This window comes from Mustelus asterias, chromosome 11, assembly GCF_964213995.1.
Source record: "Mustelus asterias chromosome 11, sMusAst1.hap1.1, whole genome shotgun sequence".
NCBI classification, from domain to species: domain Eukaryota; kingdom Metazoa; phylum Chordata; class Chondrichthyes; order Carcharhiniformes; family Triakidae; genus Mustelus; species Mustelus asterias.
In genome coordinates, this window is record NC_135811.1 from 101,863,651 (window position 1) to 101,883,231 (window position 19,581).

At 48.8% G+C, this 19,581-nt stretch overlaps 1 protein-coding gene across 1 annotated transcript in view; it reads left to right on the top strand.

The window, feature by feature from the left end:
- Positions 1 to 1,127: 1,127 nt before the first annotated feature.
- The window catches only part of LOC144500743 (F-box/LRR-repeat protein 20-like), a 147,333-nt gene continuing 128,879 nt past the window's right edge, over positions 1,128 to 19,581 (top strand). Inside the window, 1 exon segment of the mRNA XM_078224137.1 lies at positions 1,128 to 1,288. Within this exon segment, the coding sequence (XP_078080263.1) occupies positions 1,259 to 1,288 (30 nt within the window). The 5' untranslated portion in view covers positions 1,128 to 1,258.

Here is a 19,581-nt window from a genome sequence, read left to right on the forward strand (position 1 = left end):
AGAGTGTTTGGGGGGTTTGTTATTGTCAGTATTGGGGGGACAGTGAGAGTGTTTGGGAGTTTGTTATTGTCAGTATTGGGGGGGACAGTGAGAGTGTTTGGGGGGTTTGTTATTGTCAGTATTGGGGGGGACAGTGAGGGTGTTTGGGGGGTTTGTTATTGCCAGTATTGGGGGACAGTGAGAGTGTTTGGGGGGTTTGTTATTGTCAGTATTGGGGGGACAGTGAGAGTGTTTGGGGGTTTGTTATTGTCAGTATTGGGGGGACAGTGAGAGTGTTTGGGGGTTTGTTATTGTCAGTATTGGGGGGGACAGTGAGAGTGTTTGGGGGGTTTGTTATTGTCAGTATTGGGGGGGACAGTGAGGGTGTTTGGGGGGTTTGTTATTGCCAGTATTGGGGGACAGTGAGAGTGTTTGGGGGGTTTGTTATTGTCAGTATTGGGGGGGCAGTGAGAGTGTTTGGGGGGTTTGTTATTGTCAGTATTGGGGGGACAGTGAGGGTGTTTGGGGGGTTTGTTATTGTCAGTATTGGGGGGACAGTGAGAGTGTTTGGGGGGTTTGTTATTGTCAGTATTGGGGGGACAGTGAGTGTGTTTGGGGGGTTTGTTATTGTCAGTATTGGGGGGACAGTGAGAGTGTTTGGGGGGTTTGTTATTGTCAGTATTGAGGGGACAGTGAGTGTGTTTGGGGGGTTTGTTATTGTCAGTATTGGGGGGACAGTGAGTGTGTTTGGGGGGTTTGTTATTGTCAGTATTGGGGGGACAGTGAGAGTGTTTGGGGGGTTTGTTATTGTCAGTATTGGGGCAAAGGGGGGCGGGGCTGAGTCCATGCTTGTTTTTCCCGCAAAAATGACGTAAGGAGGCAGGCCCCGCCCCCCCGGCACCTGGCAGTAAAAGCGGCGCGGATTGGAGGAGGTGGTCAGCTGGGGGGCCTGAGGCGGAAGCGGGAGAGAGAAGGCCGGCGGCGGGATTTTAATGAAGCGGTTTGGGCGGAGCGGGGGGAGCGAGTGAGGGAGGAGCCGGGGGAGGGGGGAGGTTAACCGGCTGCCCGGGGTGGGTCAGGGCCGGTAGTCATTGCGGAGCGGTGAGCGGGGCCGGTCCAATCGGCGGGCAGGATGTTGGCGGGTGGGTGGAGTGTCCTGTCTGTTTTTGTTTTAATGTTTTTGTTGAAAAGTTGAGGGGAAGGAAAAGGGAGCGAGAGAGAGAGAGAGATCCCCCGGGACACGCACAGGCCGGGCCCCGGGCCGCAGCCCCGCCGCAGGATGAATGGAGTCACCAAGAGCAGGTTCGAGGTGAGTCACTCCCCCCCCCGCCCCCCCCCCACAGCCCCTGGTTGCTAGGGAGGCTCGGAGTCCAGGCTTCAACGCTGCCCCTGGCCCGGCTAGGCCCCCCCTCCCCCAGCACCCACCCCCCTCGTCCCCCCCCAGCACCCACCCCCCTCGTCCCCCCCCAGCACCCACCCCCCTCGTCCCCCCCCAGCACCCACCCCCCTCGTCCCCCCCCAGCACCCACCCCCCTCGTCCCCCCCCAGCACCCACCCCCCTCGTCCCCCCCCAGCACCCACCCCCCTCGTCCCCCCCCAGCACCCACCCCCCTCGTCCCCCCCCAGCACCCACCCCCCTCGTCCCCCCCCAGCACCCACCCCCCTCGTCCCCCCCCAGCACCCACCCCCCTCGTCCCCCCCCAGCACCCACCCCCCTCGTCCCCCCCCAGCACCCACCCCCCTCGTCCCCCCCCAGCACCCACCCCCCTCGTCCCCCCCCAGCACCCACCCCCCTCGTCCCCCCCCAGCACCCACCCCCCTCGTCCCCCCCCAGCACCCACCCCCCTCGTCCCCCCCCAGCACCCACCCCCCTCGTCCCCCCCCAGCACCCACCCCCCTCGTCCCCCCCCAGCACCCACCCCCCTCGTCCCCCCCCAGCACCCACCCCCCTCGTCCCCCCCCAGCACCCACCCCCCTCGTCCCCCCCAGCACCCACCCCCCTCGTCCCCCCCCAGCACCCACCCCCCTCGTCCCCCCCCAGCACCCACCCCCCTCGTCCCCCCCAGCACCCACCCCCCTCGTCCCCCCCCAGCACCCACCCCCCTCGTCCCCCCCCAGCACCCACCCCCCTCGTCCCCCCCCAGCACCCACCCCCCTCGTCCCCCCCCAGCACCCACCCCCCTCGTCCGCCCCCAGCACCCGCCCCCCTCGTCCCCCCCCAGCACCCGCCCCCCTCGTCCCCCCGGCACCCGCCCCCCTCGTCCCCCCCGGCACCCGCCCCCCTCGTCCCCCCCGGCACCCGCCCCCCTCGTCCCCCCCGGCACCCGCCCCCCTCGTCCCCCCCGGCACCCGCCCCCCTCGTCCCCCCCGGCACCCGCCCCCCTCGTCCCCCCGGCACCCGCCCCCCTCGTCCCCCCCGGCACCCGCCCCCCTCGTCCCCCCCGGCACCCGCCCCCCTCGTCCCCCCCGGCACCCGCCCCCCCCGGCACCCGCCCCCCTCGTCCCCCCCCGGCACCCGCCCCCCTCGTCCCCCCCGGCACCCGCCCCCCTCGTCCCCCCCGGCACCCGCCCCCCTCGTCCCCCCCGGCACCCGCCCCCCTCGTCCCCCCCGGCACCCGCCCCCCTCGTCCCCCCCCGGCACCCGCCCCCCTCGTCCCCCCCCGGCACCCGCCCCCCTCGCCCCCCCCCGGCACCCGCCCCCCTCGCCCCCCCCCGGCACCCGCCCCCCTCGCCCCCCCCCGGCACCCGCCCCCCTCGCCCCCCCCCAGCACTCGCCCCCCCCAGCACCCGCCTCCCCCCAGCACCCGCCCCCCCCAGCACCCGCCCCCCCCATCCCCGGCACCCACCAATTCCTCTGCTGGCACTCACCAACCCACCCCCAGCATCCACTCCCCCTCTCTGACCCACCCTCCTGGCACTCCCCAGCTTTCCCCCTTGCTTCTCTCTACCCCCCCCCCCTTCACCCAGCTCTTCCCCCTCCTCGTGAGTGTCTCCCAGCGCATTGCTCCCTGCCCCCACCCCCTCAATCCAACCTTGCTCCCCCCCCCCCCCCCCCCGTCACTTCCCCTCACCTCATAACAAACTTGGTCCCCCTCCCTCGCCCCATCCCCAAAAAATAACACCTTTTGTCCCACCTTTCAAACCCCGCTGCCATAAAAATTGCTTTATTAAATTCCCTTTGCATTTCCTCTTCTGAAGCCAGGGACTGTGTATTCCTTTGTGTGCCATGTGCAACAGCTGATCAAAATGCTTTGAACACACCCCCCCCCCCCCCCCCCCATCCACCGTGTTATGTCTGCTTGTTTTATGTCCTTTTTGTCAAGATGTGAAAATCCTTCTTGATTTTCCTGTTTACTTTTTTCTTTTAAAAAGTGAGCAACGTTTAAAAAAAAATTCTGAAAATCGAACATCCTTGTTTATTTTATGTCCAGTGGACATGAGGAAAAGAATCCTGATCTGCTTTTCTTTTTTTTACAAGTTAACATCCTTTTAATTTTTTTCTGTTAAGTCGACATCCTTTTCCAAATTTTACCTGATCATCCTGTTCACTTTTTGGATTAAAAAAAAATAATGACCATTCTTTTAATTTAAAAGAAAAATCAGGCATAGAATCATAGAATCCTACAGTGCAGAAAGAGGCCATTCGGCCCATCGAGTCTGCACCAATCACAATCCCACCCAGACCCTATCCTACATATTTACCCACTAATCCCCCTAACCTATGCATGCTGGGACACTAAGGGGCAATTTAGAATGGCCGATCAACCTAGCCCGCACATCTTTGGACTGGGAGGAAACCGGAGCACCCGGAGGAAACCCACGCAGACACAGGGAGAATGTACAAACTCCACACAGACAGTGACCCAAGCCGGGAATCGAACCCAGGTCCCTGGAGCTGTGAAGCAGCAGTGCTAACCACTGTGCTACCGTGCCGCACATCCTTTTTAATTTTTCCCAACCTTTTAAAAAGTGAACAGCCTTTTTAATTTTTAACATTTTTGTGCCTTGCATCATGTCAGGTGATTGTGTGTATTAAACAAATATTTCCTGTCCCTTGACCTGTGATGCTGTGAATTTTGGAATTAAGTATTTAAGAAATACTTCCTTGTCTTCAGTTGTTTTGAAGTTACACTGACTATTTTAATGGTAGGATTTGTGGGGGGGGGGGGGGAAACAAAATTCCATCTGAGTTTGGGATCATGGCTTCAAACAAGACTTTGAGCTGGCTTCATAGAAGCCTCCTATACCACTTTAATACTATAATTGCTATTTATATGTTACCAAGTTCTTTAATTGTAATTATTAAAGAAAAAACTTGCTTAAATGTAACCATTGCGCAGCGAAGGAAGTGAGGTTGTTTGGTAAGCATCTGAATAATTGTGATTATGAAATGGAATGGTGGTATCCTCCATACAATAATGTTGCTTTATGCTGTTGATGGTTTTAGGTTATCTGCATTTACTGCTATGGAATTATTAGTGTAACTTTTGGGCTGTGAGACAGGGAGTCCATGACTTTATACTAATGTTGAGGCAGTTTTTAACAGGACAATAAAGGTAGCTTTAATCTATATTGGTACAGTATGAACATTCAAGAGCTGGGTGGTTATCTTTGGTTGGTTTGGTTATACAATGTAGTCAGTTGTTTAGGAGACCCAAGGTTTGCCACCACCAGACCTTCAAATAAGTACACGTCGGCAATTCCATCCACTTAACACCTTGTCCGTGTTTTGCTAGTCTTTTAGGCCTCTTGAAATCTTGTAGTTAATGTTTTGTTCATAAAACGAAGATAAATGCATTCCCAAACAGATAGCAAGAGCTATATAAGAAAAATAATCATCATGCAAATTGCAAAACATTTGATGTTGAGAAGGCTCCCGTCTCTCATGTGTTGTGGTATACTGAGAAATGGGCATGCTTTAAAGTTTAAAGCTCACTTATTATTGTCACAAGTAGACTTGCACTGACACTGCAATGAAGTTACTGTGAAAATCCCCTGGTCACCACACACTGGTGCCTGTTTGGGTACACCGAGGGAGAATTTAGCATGGCCAATGCACCTAACCAGTAAACTTTCAGACTGTAGGAGGAAGCTGAAGCACCCGGAGGAAACCCATGCAGACACGGGGAGAAGGTGCAGACTCCACACAGACAGTGACCCAAGCCGGGAGTTGAACCTGGGTCCCTGGCGCTGTGAGACAGCAGTGCTAATGCTGTGCCACCACTAATATAGGTAGAGTCCAATCATGCAAATTTTTAAATAAAAGGGTTGTAAAATTGTAACAGTTGGGGGGCTTTGATGTTTTTGCTCTTGGAAAAGTAAAGCGACAGTGATTTGAATTCTATCTGAATCCTACATCGCTAGCAGTGGAGGCTGTGCCTTTAAAGTTGTGTGAGACCCTGCACAATATTCCTGGTGCTCTTAAACAGTTAGAAATTATGTTACTACAGGGAGAAAGGATTAGAGAGTATGCTGAGTTAATTTGTGTAAATTAAAAGTGACTTGTTGAGCCGAATCCTCTTTGTTCTCAAAGCAAGTAGTCGTGTCACTAGCGGGGGTCGAATTGGTGTTACAATGGGAGTCTGAGTATTCCTGCATGTGACAGGAAGAGCCAGTGATACAGGAAAAAAAAATGTTTCTGGTGATGCCAGGAATTTACGCTGTTATTTTGAATACTGTTTGTTATTTCATTGTCTGTCTGGTAAGCAGTAGTAATTTGTTAAAAGAAGGGCGTGCAAAAAGAGCAATATTAAATCAAACAATGCATTTTGTGGAGTAGCTGAGGGCCAATGAAAGTTGCCTCGAGTGTGGTTTTTGGGCAAGAGTCGAACATGAACCACAACCACAAGGATTTATATTGAACTCTGCAACTGCTGGACTTGTATGGTTCGTGACATAGTTACTGCCACCAGGAATCTGCTCCCTGCTCCTCCTCCTGCTCTTTCTCTCTCTCTCTCTCTCTCTTCCCCCCCCCCCCCCCCCCCCCCCCTCGCTGTCTTCAAGACAATATTTTCAACTGGAGTCATTGCCAAGGCAGGGTGTGGTGTAGTTTTGGGAGTGAGGATTTTTTTGACAAGGGTGATGGAGGAGAAAGGAGTGAGGAGGAAGCAATGTGGTTTCTTAATTCTGAAAGCCTTTAAATTAGATTATTATAACTAAGCTGTTTTGTCCTTCTCAGCATTAAAGCGGAACCTGGTGGGTTTTTTTTTAAAGAGTTTATTTATTAGTGTCACAAGTAGGCTTACATTAACACTGCAATGAAGTTACTGTGAAAATCCCTTGTCACCCCTGTTCGGTTACACTGAGGGAGAATTTAGCATGGCCAATGCACCTAACCAGCACGCCTTTCGGACTGTGGGAGGAAACCGGAGTACAAAGAACAATACAGCACAGGAACAGGCCCTTCGGCCCTCCAAGCCTGCGCCGCTCACGTGCCCAACTAGACCATTCTTTTGTATCCCTCTATTCCCAGTCTGTTCATGTGGCTATCTAGGTAAGTCTTAAACGATCCCAGCGTGTCCGCCTCAATCACCTTGCTTGGCAGTGCATTCCAGGCCCCCACCACCCTCTGTAAAATACGTCCCCCTGACATCTGTGTTGAACCTTGCCCCCCTCACCTTGAACCCGTGACCCCTTGTGTTCGTCACCTCCGACCTGGGAAAAAGCTTCCCACTGTTCACCCTATCTATGCCCTTCATAATTTTATACACCTCTATTAGGTCGCCCCTCACCCTCCGTCTTTCCAGGGAGAACATCCCCAGTTTACCCAATCTCTCCTCATAGCTAAGCCCCTCCATACCAGGCAACATCCTGGTAAACCTTTTCTGTACTCTCTCCAAAGCCTCCACGTCCTTCTGGTAGTGTGGCGACCAGAACTGGACGCAGTATTCCAAATGTGGCCTAACCAATGTTCTATACAGCTGCAACATCATATGCTAACTTTTATATTCTATGCCCCGTCCAATAAAGGCAAGCATGCCATATGCCTTCTTGACCACCCTCTCCACCTGTGCTGCCACCTTTAAGGATCTGTGGACTTGTATACCCAGGTCCCTCTGTGTGTCTATACTCCTGATGGTTCTGCCATTTATTGTATAGCTCCCCCTTACATTAGATCTACTGAAATGCATCACTTCGCATTTATCTGGATTAAATTCCATCTGCCATTTCTCCGCCCAATGTTCCAGCCTATCTATATCCTGCTGTATTCTCTGACAATGTTCATCACTATCCGCAACTCCAGCAATCTTTGTGTCGTCCGCAAACTTACTGATCACACCAGCTACATCTTTCTTCAAATCATTTATATATATCACAAACAGCAGAGGTCCCAGTACAGAGCCCTGCGGAACACCACTAGTCACAGACCTCCAACCGGAAAAAGACCCCTCCACTGTTGCCCTCTGTCTTCTATGGCTAAGCCCGTTCTCCACCCATCTAGCTAGCTCCTCCAGGAGCACCCGGAGGAAATCCACGCAGACACGGGGAGAATGTGCAAACTCCACACAGACAGTGACCCGAGCTGAGAATCGAACCTGCATCCCTGGTGCTGAGAGGCAGCAGCGCTAACCACTGTGCCGCCCCCATGGGCCCAATCCTCAGTCTGTGTTGAACTAACATCATAGTCCCTATCCTGATCACTATCCCGTGTCTATCGTGTGTCTGTCTGTGTATATCTGGTTGCCCTGTGATGATTCCCACAGTTGAATAGCTAGCTCATTGGCAGTTATTGTTTAGGCTCACTCATGGAGCACAAACACAGGGATGAGGCACTAGGGTGGTACTGATTTTTTTTCAATGCAGGATTGAAAGTTGGGACAGAAAAAAGAAGGCTGCATTCTAAGACTTTTGATGTTCAAAAAGAGAAAAAACTCCCCTTAGACCAGGAAGAGTTGTCGACTGTAAACTTGACAACTGAGTGATTGAACGGGCTGTGGAATAACTTCTGACCTTCTGCCAAACAGAAATAAACCAGCTACCTCTGACAGAATGAGTCATGGGGGCATTAGGCAGGGTGATACGTGTGTGTAAAGGAGCTACCAATAGCTCCAGAAGCAATGGGCTCAGAGTTGGGTTTGTGTTTGGGAGAGGGAGAAGGAGAAGAGGGTTGCCAGAATTGGGAGAACTAATTTTACCTGACTGTGTTCACCTACAGCAAGGGTTGGGCAAAACGTCATGCGGGAGTGGCACCTTGCCTGTGCTTCTCTTAACTGTGTCGTATTTCCTTGCGGAGGGTGGATGATGCTGGCAAAAAAAAATTAAGTGCTGGCTATTCTAATTTTTCCTCCTAGTTTTCACCCCTCCTTGAAGGTGCTGCCTTTCTGGGGCGCAAGTTATATGGGTGAAGGCAAAACTGCAATACTTCACTCGAATGGCCATTTATAATGTGTGAGGTAGCAGTATATCACTGGGTAGTTCAGTCACTGCAGTCCAGTCTGATCTTATACTTGTTGGACATCCATATTTGTACTTTTCAGGAGGGTTTGTGCTCTGAATTCTCATTAAGACCAAGAGACCTGATCAATCTCTCCGCTCTCCTCTCTTCCAGCTTAGCCACAGGACATTGAGGCGAGTGCACTTATAAAACCCTCACCAGCTACCCTGGTGAGATCTGCCAACTCTGCGTGAACTATAAATCAAACTTGGGATCTGGTGCTTTGTGTGGCTGAGTGTTGTACATATCCACTGATCCATTGCATTGTCTATCCACAGTTTACATTTTGCCTTATTTCTGCCAGAATGTAACTGTGTTAATATAAATGGGAGAGAAAGTATTATCCAGTATCTCCTCTCTGGCACTCTGCTGGTAGCACAGAACTCTCTCTGGGGTACCCATAGGGTTAATTGAAGTTCAGGCATTGTGTACAGTTTGGTAGTTTGTCTCCATGTGGCTGCCTCAGGTTCTGTATTATGATTTCTAATATCAAAGGAAAATAATGATTTGGAAAGGACAAAAATCAGCATGAAGGTGCTGAATGTTCGAGATAGTCAGATGCTGTACTGGGGTTTTGTTTGGGGTTCAAGAGGTGAACTCTACTTCTGTTACCCCGTCCTTAATGTTGGTTCTGTAATTTACTGCAGAGCTTTCAAGCGATTGCATCCCTGCGTCACTTGGCTTATTTTGAGCAAACTGTTGCTTCTTTGGAATTTGCCTCTCATCTTGGCATCGTGTTGTTGGGTGAGCTGGTAATAATCTATTGTTTAGCTCCCTAGCAGAGGGGTGTGTGGAGAAAGCGGAATTTTAAAGACCACATTATCCTTGCTGAAACAGCCCGAGTGCCTACTTATCAGTGGCAGTAAGGTGCATGTTGGTGCATGCGGCAGCTAATTGGTCTTTTAAAAAAATTTATGCTTATTCACAGCTCCCTGCTGGCCACAGATTACATAGCGTGCACCATATAAAATGTCAGTCCCAGGGGAAGGGGGTAGGGAATGGAACAGTCAATTTTACGAATGGCAATTTAGCAGCTCAACCGCTTCGTGTGTTGGAGTTTTTATTTTTTGTTCAACTTCCTTTTTCTGGAGGTGGTCCTTTGGGGATTGTTTGGAGGAGTTGGGGGGGGGGGGGGGGGGGGGGGGGCGGTTGGTGGCGGCATCCTGCTATAAAAAATGAGGTCTAAGATATCATTGACTGTGGATGTCGGCCCCTGAAGAATGGTGTAATATTCCGAGTGGAGCATTTGACAGAATGATCAGTGACAGCAGTGTAATTCCCATAGGGAGTAAAGAGGCTAGAGCAATGCTTGTGTGTGTTTTGGATATCATTAGTCCTGATCAGTAGCACACTTCCATAACTGCTTATGCAACTGGATGCTTGTGTTATATTTTGATTGCCACAGGGTGGCTGGCACCATGTTCTCTCTCCTCCACTTCTTCAAACTGCAGATCTTGCAAAATGTGGAAACAGAAGAAAGCTGGGAAATTGTTTCCTCAATTTAGAATGGCGAGACTGTCTCCTCCACCAGCAACGCCCCCCCCCCCCCACCCCCGCCAGCCGAATCTGATCAACGTCTTTCCAGCCATGTCATATTTCAGCACCTTTTTTGAGATTGGAAAAAAAATGATGTTTAACTTTAGTGTAAGTATTAATACAAGGACTATTGAATATCACCTCAGTCCAATCTAGTGATGGGTGGGAGGCAGACCTTGTTCACATTTTATTTAATATTATTAAACAATACAGGAATTTCTGTGCTTCCTAAGGTCATAATTGGGTGCAGAATAATCGAATACACGCCACCTCACAGGTTAGATCATATTTGCAAATCTTCACTTTCCGAATCTTATTGTGCTGGACTGCCCAAGCTTTGCATCATTTTGAGCAGCTTGGGTGCTTTGCCTCGATCCCTGAGGACCACATCGTTTAAATCCACGCTTCTATTATCTCGAGCTGCGCAAGTTAGATCTTGGTATCCTGATTTGCCGTTTTACCCACCAACGAGGCAGCAACTATGAAATAGCCGTTTCAAATTTCCAGGTTCACTAAACTGGTAAGGGGACAGACGAGAGATGGAAATGTAATCGCAAACAGAATTGAGTTGCCTTGACCTTCTGAGTTGCTGGGCCTCACACATCGCCCCTGGGTTATAGTTTATGCTACTTACCTAATACCTATCATTCCAAACTTGCTTATTGGATGGAACCAATTTGTAGAAGAGCTGGAAACTTCTCCCTGGTATCCTGGCCGATACTTATCTCTTCGCCACCATCACTGCAACAAACAGACTATCTGGTCTTTATATTATTGTTGTTCGTGGAGCCATGCTCTGGGCAAACTGACTATGATTTCACCCATTATAGAAGCTATCATAGTTTTCAGCAAGCCTTCACCATACAGCTGCAAATTAATGATCTCTTAAGTGCTCTAAAAAAAAAATCCATGTAAAGAAAAGCAGATTAGAATTTATGGAGCGCCTTTCATTTCGAGAAGATCTCTCAAAGCTGTTCGCAGCTAATGAACTACTTTTGAAATGTGGCCACTGTTCTAATATAGGATCCAGCCAATTTTATGAGCCCTTGCTAGCCCTTGCAGTCCATTGACCTCTGATTAGAAATCTTTAGCTTAGGTTGGTGCTTCTAGTGTGGGGAAAATATTCCAGGATTCAGATGAATCTTTCCATTTGGAAAATGTCAGTGATCCGAGATAATAAGGGTAGGAAAGCTCTCATCAAATCCCTACAGTGCAGGAGGAGGCCATTCGGCTTGTCATAGAATCATAGAATCTACAGTGCAGAATGGGGGCATTTGGCCCATTGAGTCTGCACTGATCACAATCCCACCCAGGCCCTATCTCCATACCCCCCCATCCATTTTACCCCAGCTAGTCCTCCTTACACTAGAGGACAATTTATCATGGCCAATCCACTTAACCTGCACATCCTTGTGGAGGACTGTGGGAGGAAACTGGAGCACCCGAAGGAAACCCATGCACACACAGGGAGAAGGGCGCCACGGTAGCTCAGTGGTTAGCACTGCTGCTTCACAGCTCCAGGGACCTGAGTTCGATTCCCGGCTTGGGTCACTGTCTGTGTGGAGTTTGCACGTTCTCCCCGTGTCTGCGTGGGTTTCCTCCGAGTGCTCCAGTTTCCTCCCACAGTCCAAAGATGTGTGGGTTAGGTTGATTGGCCATGTTAAAATTGCCCCTTAGTGTCCTGAGGATGTGTAAGTTAGAGGGATTAGCGGGTAAATATGTAGGGATATGGGAGCAGGGCCGGGGTGGGATTGTGGTCGGTGCAGACTCGATGGGCTGAATGGTCTCTTTCTGTGCTGTAGGGTTTCTATGATTTCTATGATTCTAATATGCCAACTCCATGCGGATGGTGACCCGAGGCTGGAATTCAACCTGGGTTCCTGGCACCGAGAGGCAGCAGTGCTAACCACTGTGCCACCCCTTTCTTTTTATCCCTCCTCACTTGTGATCTGGAAAGGAAAGGGCTTGCATTCATAGAGCCCCTTTCACTTCTCCAAGTACTTTACTGTCGGTGAATTAATTTTGTGAAGTGTAGCTAGCCCTTGTTTTGTGGGCAAACACAGCAGCCAGTTTACATACACCTGATAAGGTAATAAAGTGGCTGGGATTGGCCAAGACAGTGGGATAGGCTTCCTGTTCTCCTTCGAATAACATGAAGAAAGCTTTATATATATCTGAGCAGGCTGATACCTTGTTTCAATATTTCATCAAAAGATAGCAGTTCTAACCACGCAGCATTCCCAATACCGGACTGAAGGTCAGCTTGGGCTCCAGCCCTTGAGAAAGGCTTGAACTTGGAACCTGCTGGGTGAGAGCAGAGACAAGTGATAGCAATTTGGGAGGGGGAATATTTAAAAACTGCACTGATTTTCATTACATGTTTAAGGCGAATTCAGTGCTGACGTTTCATCATTTATTCTTATTTTAACTTTTAGTATGTGTTTTCCAGAATGACAACATCGTTTAGGTATCTTAAAATATGGTTCACAGAATCACAGATGAGTTCATTCGGCCCCTCGAGTCTGCACTGATTCTCTGACAAAGTATCTTACCCAGGCTGTCTTCCCTGCCCATTCTCCGTAACCCTGCACGTTTACCATGGCTGTTCCATCTAATCTACACATCTTTGGACATTAAGGGGCAATTTATCATCGCCACTCCACCTAACCAGCACATCTTTGGACTGTCGGAGGAAACTCGCACTGACACGGGGAGAACGTGCAAACTCCGCAGTCACCCAAGGAACTGGAAATGAACCCCAGGCCCCCTGGCGCTGTGCTGCCAATATAATATTGATTGGTGTTACACTTTGGCATATTTTGAGAACTGGTTTGTGGAGAACCTGTAGGTGACATGGCTAAATGTGTTAAACTGTAAACTTAGACAAAGGGGTTTTTACAAGGATTCTGAATGAGGGGAAGAGGTGAGAGAGGCTCTTCATTGGTGCTCTGTTTTACATTTTAATTGTGGTCGTGGTCATGGCAGCTCTTCCGTTTCCTATTTTCCTGATTCCTGCCATCAAGTTACACGCTGCTCTGTACTCTTTTTCTGTACTCCTCTTAACGGCTATGTTAAGAGGTAATAAACTGTCCAGCAAGTTTAAATGCCAGTTTGGATTTCCCCTAATGAGATCGAGTTTCAAGGTTGAGAAATGTGGTTGCTCTTATAAACTGATTTGTGTATTTATATTGAGGAATGAGCTACAATTGTTCACTGTTGGGTCTAGTTGTCTGACAATGACCAGTTCGTTTATTTACAAGGTGTGGGGTAGTGTTAAGTGTTTGCAGACGGTTTGGACAATGTTGATGTTGTATAAGCAAGAAAAAAATGAGGTGCTTGAGGGTAGTTGCAAGGCTGTGATCTGATTTTGAGCTGTTCAGAAAGATAAACTGCTTGTTCAAAACAGTTAATAGGTTCTAATTGTTCATTGAACCCATAACTGCAGCGGTTCAAGAAGGCAGCTCACCACCACGCTGGTGTGAGAGCTAATAGGGATGGGCAATAAATGCTGGTCTAGCGCAACCCACGTTCCATGAATGAATTAAAAAGAAAACTATAATGCTGGCTTTGAACACGCATCTTTGAGTTGTTTCAGTGTTGCAGCATTTTCTTTTTGTTAATTTTTAGGGCTTTAAAAAAATGTTCTGAGCTAACCATGGCTTTTGTTGTGGAGTAACAACATTTTGCGTCACTACAGCACAAGTTGGATGATTGATTGTGGTATCATTCAGCGCATTGGAGAGTACGGCTGGAGGCAACTGTTTCAGTTCATTTGCGAATGGCCAGAGGTGGTGGTTTGTGAGGGGTTTGGGGTCTTGAAGTAGTAAATCATCAGGATTGATGGTGGCTTGCATGAGGAACTTTTGGAAACGTGACTCTCACCCCCTCCTCCACTCCACAGTACAATGACCCACTGTTGGTCTAGTTTCAAGGGCAGCACCTTCTCATCAGTACCTCACCCGCACCTGCGTATGCAAACTATTCAGGAAGGGGTTTCTGGATCAGTGATCACGAGTGGAAGCTTGGCATTTTCCTCGGCCTATCCTGGAGAACAGAGACTCCAGGTCTGGTCTTTGTTTTCCCTGGATAGCAGTAATAGTTAATGCATTGTTTCTAAAACAGTGCGTCTTTGGATTGACTCACACCAGAAGTGCCATAGGAGATCTGCTACGTTTAATTTATTTAACAATTAAATGCAATACACAAAGCTGTATATGCATTGTGCAGGCAGAGCCCTTGTCTAGTAGAATATTGTATTTAATAACTTTATAATGTAGAACTTGCACCCATAAGTTTTGAGTCTTTGATCACAGAATAGACATTGAGGTAGATCTTCACTGAGCAGTATAAGGACACGGTGGACAGAGTACCCTTCGTTGTCCAGCACTTCCCCGGAGCGGAGAAGCTACAGCATCTCCTCCGGAGCCTTCAACATGACATTGATGAAGACGAACATCTCGCCAAGACCATCCCCACACCCCCACTTCTTGCCTTCAAACAACCGCACAACCTCAAACAGACCATTGTCCGCAGCAAACTACCCAGCCTTCAGGAGAACAGTGACCACGACACCACACAACCCTGCCACAGCAACCTCTGCAAGACGTGCCGGATCATCGACACAGATGCCATCATCTCACGTGAAAACACCATCCACCAAGTACACAGTACATACTCTTGCAACTCAGCCAACATTGTCTACCTGATACGCTGCAGGAAAGGATGTCCCGAGGCATGGTACATTGGGGAAACCATGCAGACGCTGCGACAACGGATGAATGAACACCGCTCGACAATCACCAGGCATGACTGTTCTCTTCCTGTTGGGGAGCACTTCAGCGGTCACGGGCATTCGGCCTCTGATATTCGGGTAAGCGTTCTCCAAGGTGGCCTTCACGACACACGATGGCGCAGAGTTGCTGAGCAGAAACTGATAGCCAAGTTCCGCACACACGAGGACGGCCTCAACCGGGATATTGGGTTCCTGTCACACTATTTGTAACCCCCACAGCTTGCCTGGACCTGCAGAGTCTCACTGGCTGTCCTGTCTGGAGACAATACACATCTCTTTAGCCTGTCTTGATGCTCTCTCCACTCGCATTGTTTGTATCTTAAAGACTTGATTAGCTGTAAGTATTCGCATTCCAACCATTATTCATGTAAATTGAGTTTGTGTCTTTATAATGCCCTGTTTGTGATCAGAATTCCCACTCACCTGAAGAAGGGGCTTGGGGCTCCGAAAGCTTGTGTGGCTTTTGCTACCAAATAACCCTGTTGGACTTTAACCTGGTGTTGTTAAACTTCTTACAGTATAATGAACGGCAGGTAGTGGCTGGAGCCTATTCAATAGGCAGCCCACTTTACATCCCTTTTGATTTGAAGTCAGTGGAAATTGCAATTGGGAGAGATGTAAATTGAGCTGTTGTCTCACTATCACTTGTTTCACCCAACTGTTTAAATTTGAGATCTATCCCACTCTGACCAGCAGGGAATGTGATGCTAAATTTCGAGCCAGCAAAGGGAACCCGTGATGTGACGTAGCACATAAACTTCTGTTTTAATTTGCATTTATGCAAATTTGTCACAGACTAAATGCATTTAAACCACAGGCTAATATTTTCCTTCCAAGTCATCTCCTATGACGTTCTTCACCGACCCAAGGGCAGAGACCCAAGGAGGAGATTCACCAGGATGCTGCCTGGGATGAAACATTTAAGCTATAAAGAGAGGTTGAATAGGCTTGGGTTGTTTTGGACTTGGTTGGGTTGGACCTGGTGTTGTGAGACTTCTTACTGTGCCTACCCCAGTCCAACGCCGGCGTCTCCACATCTCCACTGAACTTGGAAGTGAGTGAGTTGACTCCATGTCACTGAGTGGTGGAGGCTACCTCGTTGAATATGTTTAAATCATGGATAGATGGATTCCTGATCGGTGAGGGAATTAGGGGTTATAGGGATCAGACGGGAAAGTGGAACTGATCCACTGGAGCAGAGAAGACTGTGAGAGGTGACCTGATTGAGGGGCATAGACAGGATGGATAGAGAGCAGCTGTTCCCAAGTTAAAAGTGAGGGGTGGGAGGTTTAGGGGGGGATTTGAGGAAAAAGGTTTTTACCCAGAAGGTGGTGACAGCCTGGAATGCGCTGCCTGGGACGGTGGTGGGGGCGGGATGCCGAACATCCTTTAAAAAGTACCTGGATGAGTACGTGACACGTCATAACATTCAAGGCTGTGGACCAAGTGCTGGCAAGTGGGATTAAGTGGGCAGGTTAGGGCCTTTCATGTGTTAGTGCAGACTCGATGGGCCGAAGGACCACTTCTGCACTGCAGTATTCTGTGATTCTGAGCTAGTGGTAGTCAAGACGCAGTGAGCAAACTTCGGGTTGGCCGAGGCATTGCAAGTAGACCTGGTAGCTGGATGGAATTGCAAAGGTTTCCATGTTTGCTGGAAGTGCAGAATGAAGTGGATAGGTCTTTTTGGATGAAAAGATGCTGATTTTTATTTATTGTTGCTGTTATCTGCTGGCCTTTCAGTGGAAGTACTGAATCAACTCAGACACCATCTTGCACTGACCCACTCAGCTTGGAAATGAGAACATAAGAAATAGGAGCAGGAGTCGGCCATCTAGCCCCTCGAGCCTGCCCCGCCATTCAATAAGATCATGGCTGATCTGAAGTGGATCAGTTCCACTTACCCGTCTGATCCCTATAACCCCTAATTCCCTCACCGATCAGGAATCCATCTATCCATGATTTAAACATATTCAACGAGGTAGCCTCCACCACTCAGTGACATGGAGTCAACTCACTCACTTCCAAGTTCAGTGGAGGGTTTCATTGTTTTGTCAATCAACAAATCACTTTACAACACTAGGAGGGTACCGCAGTGAGGGAAAAACGTTAATGGGTTGCAGCTGTAGTCAACATCTCTTCCACATCAGCCCATAGAAATGAATTGCAGGTAAAACTGGTAGAGTCCAACCTTTCCTCAACCCACTCAACAAGCAATCCCCATCCTGCTATCACATACAGTTCTATTCAGCAGTCCAGCCACCAAATACCAATACACTCTTCAGACTAGTACAAGCGAGTCAGCGGAGTGATGAGCAACATTCACAGCAATCAACCTCTTAAATGACATGGTGTCAACTGTCTGACACTTGTGTGTTGTTCTGGATATTGCTAACGTTTATTTGCTTGGCTGGTTTTGTTTACTCTGGATTTCTCTGTCTCAGGTAATTTAGGGGCAGTGGTAAGCGCTCCCAGCTCTAAATCAGGCGAACACGAGTTAAGTCCCACAACAAGAGATTTGAGCACAGATTTCAGGCTCATTGTAGTACTGAGGGAATGCTGCACAGTTGGCAGAGTCACCTTTTGGTTAAGTTTAAACCGAGGCCCTGTTTGTGTCCTCAGATGAAGATAATGGACCCTGTGACACTACACCGAGAAGAGTACCTGACCAGTGCTTGTTCCTCAAACAACACGACTAAAACAACTTATCTGATTATCTCATTGGTGTTTGTGGGAGCTTCCTGTGAACAAATTGGTTATTCCTACATTGCAACAGCAACTAAACTTCTTGCTTGGTTTAAAAACTGGGTGAGATGGCGAAAGGCAGTATATAAAAGCATTATTTTGTGTTAAAATGAGCTTGCCTATCAATAACATTTAATAAAGTCACTGGTTTTGAGATCATTCAAAACAGATTTGAGAAAATTAGAACTATTCCTTGGAGAGCATGCGACCATTTTGATTCCAAGCTGAACGTCAAGAGGTTGATTGCTGTGAATGTTGCTCATCACTCCAGACTAGTACAAGCGAGTCAGAGAGTATTGGTATTTGGTGGCTGGACTGCTGAATAGAACTGTATGTGATAGCAGGATGGGGATTGCTTGTTGAGTGGGTTGAGGAAAGGTTGGACTCTACCAGTTTTACCTGCAATTCATTTCTATGGGCTGATGTGGAAGAGGTGTTGACTGTAGCCGCAACCCATTAACGTTTTCCCCTCACTGCGGTACCCTCCTAGTGTTGTAAAGTGATTTGTTGATTGACAAAACAATGAAACCCTCCACTGAACTTGGAAGTGAGTGACCTATTGTGCTGGGATGCATTAATGTAGCTGGCCTAACGACTTGATGATTAAAGTCATTAAAACTGTACAGACCCGGGGAGCTACTGTACTCGTAGCCTGTCCCAAAAAACAGCAGTCAGAAACCGCTCACACTGTTATAGCCAGCTGTTTGTCTTGTTGCTGGTGCAATTGTACTCGAGAGTGTGAGTGAGAACACGAGAGTCTGGCGAGCTGACTGTCTGCCAGGCTGTGTGTCTGGCTGACTCCATGACATTTATGTGCTTTGTGATGCTGGAGGCATAAACACTGCATCATTTATATTGCAGTGTTGCTGCTGAAGTCAGGACTGCTTTTGGTGGTGGCACCATAATGAGAAGAGGTCCCTCGGACACTTTAATAGCTGCTTTTTTTTTTAGTTGATTCCATTTTATTTCTTCGACTGGCATCTTAGCTGATTTCCCAGCATTTCCAGTCCTAATTACAGCTCCTGAATCCCAGCAAAAGAGACAGGCCCAGTTTTCTGTGTGTCTGAGTGAGTGGGATTTAGCAGAGTGGGCATCGGAGCTGTGTTCCAATAAAGACATCTTGGCCTGGAACTTCACCCTGGTTGCTCTTTCTTTTCAGTGTAATTGTTTTGATTGAAATCGGTCCAATCAGTGGTAAATATCTAGGAATTTGCAACTCGTTCTGTTCGTCACAATTTGAATTTCCATTATCTTTTGTGCGAGTTGAAAAACACAATGTTGGAAAGCCTGTACCATCCATAAAGCTGACCAAGCCCCTGATTGGGTTAATCACCATTGAGAATTTCTGATAAATTAGACTCGTTTGTAGGATTTCAGAGACTCTTGGAGTTGGGCTCTTTTAGGCACAATCTCACTAACTGGTCCGTTTTTAAAAAAACTTTTAAAGTAATTTACTAAAATTGGCTACTGTGCATCGGGGTGGTTAGCACTGCTGCTTCACAGCGCCAGGGACCCGGATTCAATTCCAGCCTTGGTTGATTGTGTGGAGTTTGCGCGCTCACCCCGTGTCTGCGTGGGTTTCCACCGGGTGCTCCGCTTTCTCCCCACACTCCAAAGATGTGCAGGTTAGGTGGATTGGTCATGATGAGTTGCCCCTTAGTGTCGGCGGGACTAGCAGGGTAAACGTGGGGTTACGGGGTAGGGCTTGGGTGGGATTGTTGTCAGTTCAGGCTCGATGGGTCAAATGGCCTCGTGCACGATAGGGATTCAATTAAGTCTCTCATTAGATCATTAGTGTAATTAATGTTATAAATTTTAAAATCATTTTCAGTTATGTAAAATCAGGCTGTTCTGTTGTGCAGAGCACTTCTTAAAAATACATATGATTTTGTGATATATATTTGTAACTATATTAATAAAGGGCGGCACGGTAGCACAGTGGTTAGCACTGCTGCTTCACAGCTCCAGGGACCTGGGTTCGATTCCCGGCTTGGGTCACTGCCTGTGTGGAGTTTGCACATTCTCCTCGTCTGCGTGGGTTTCCTCCGGGTGCTCCGGTTTCCTCCCACAGTCCAAAGATGTGCGGGTTAGGTTGATT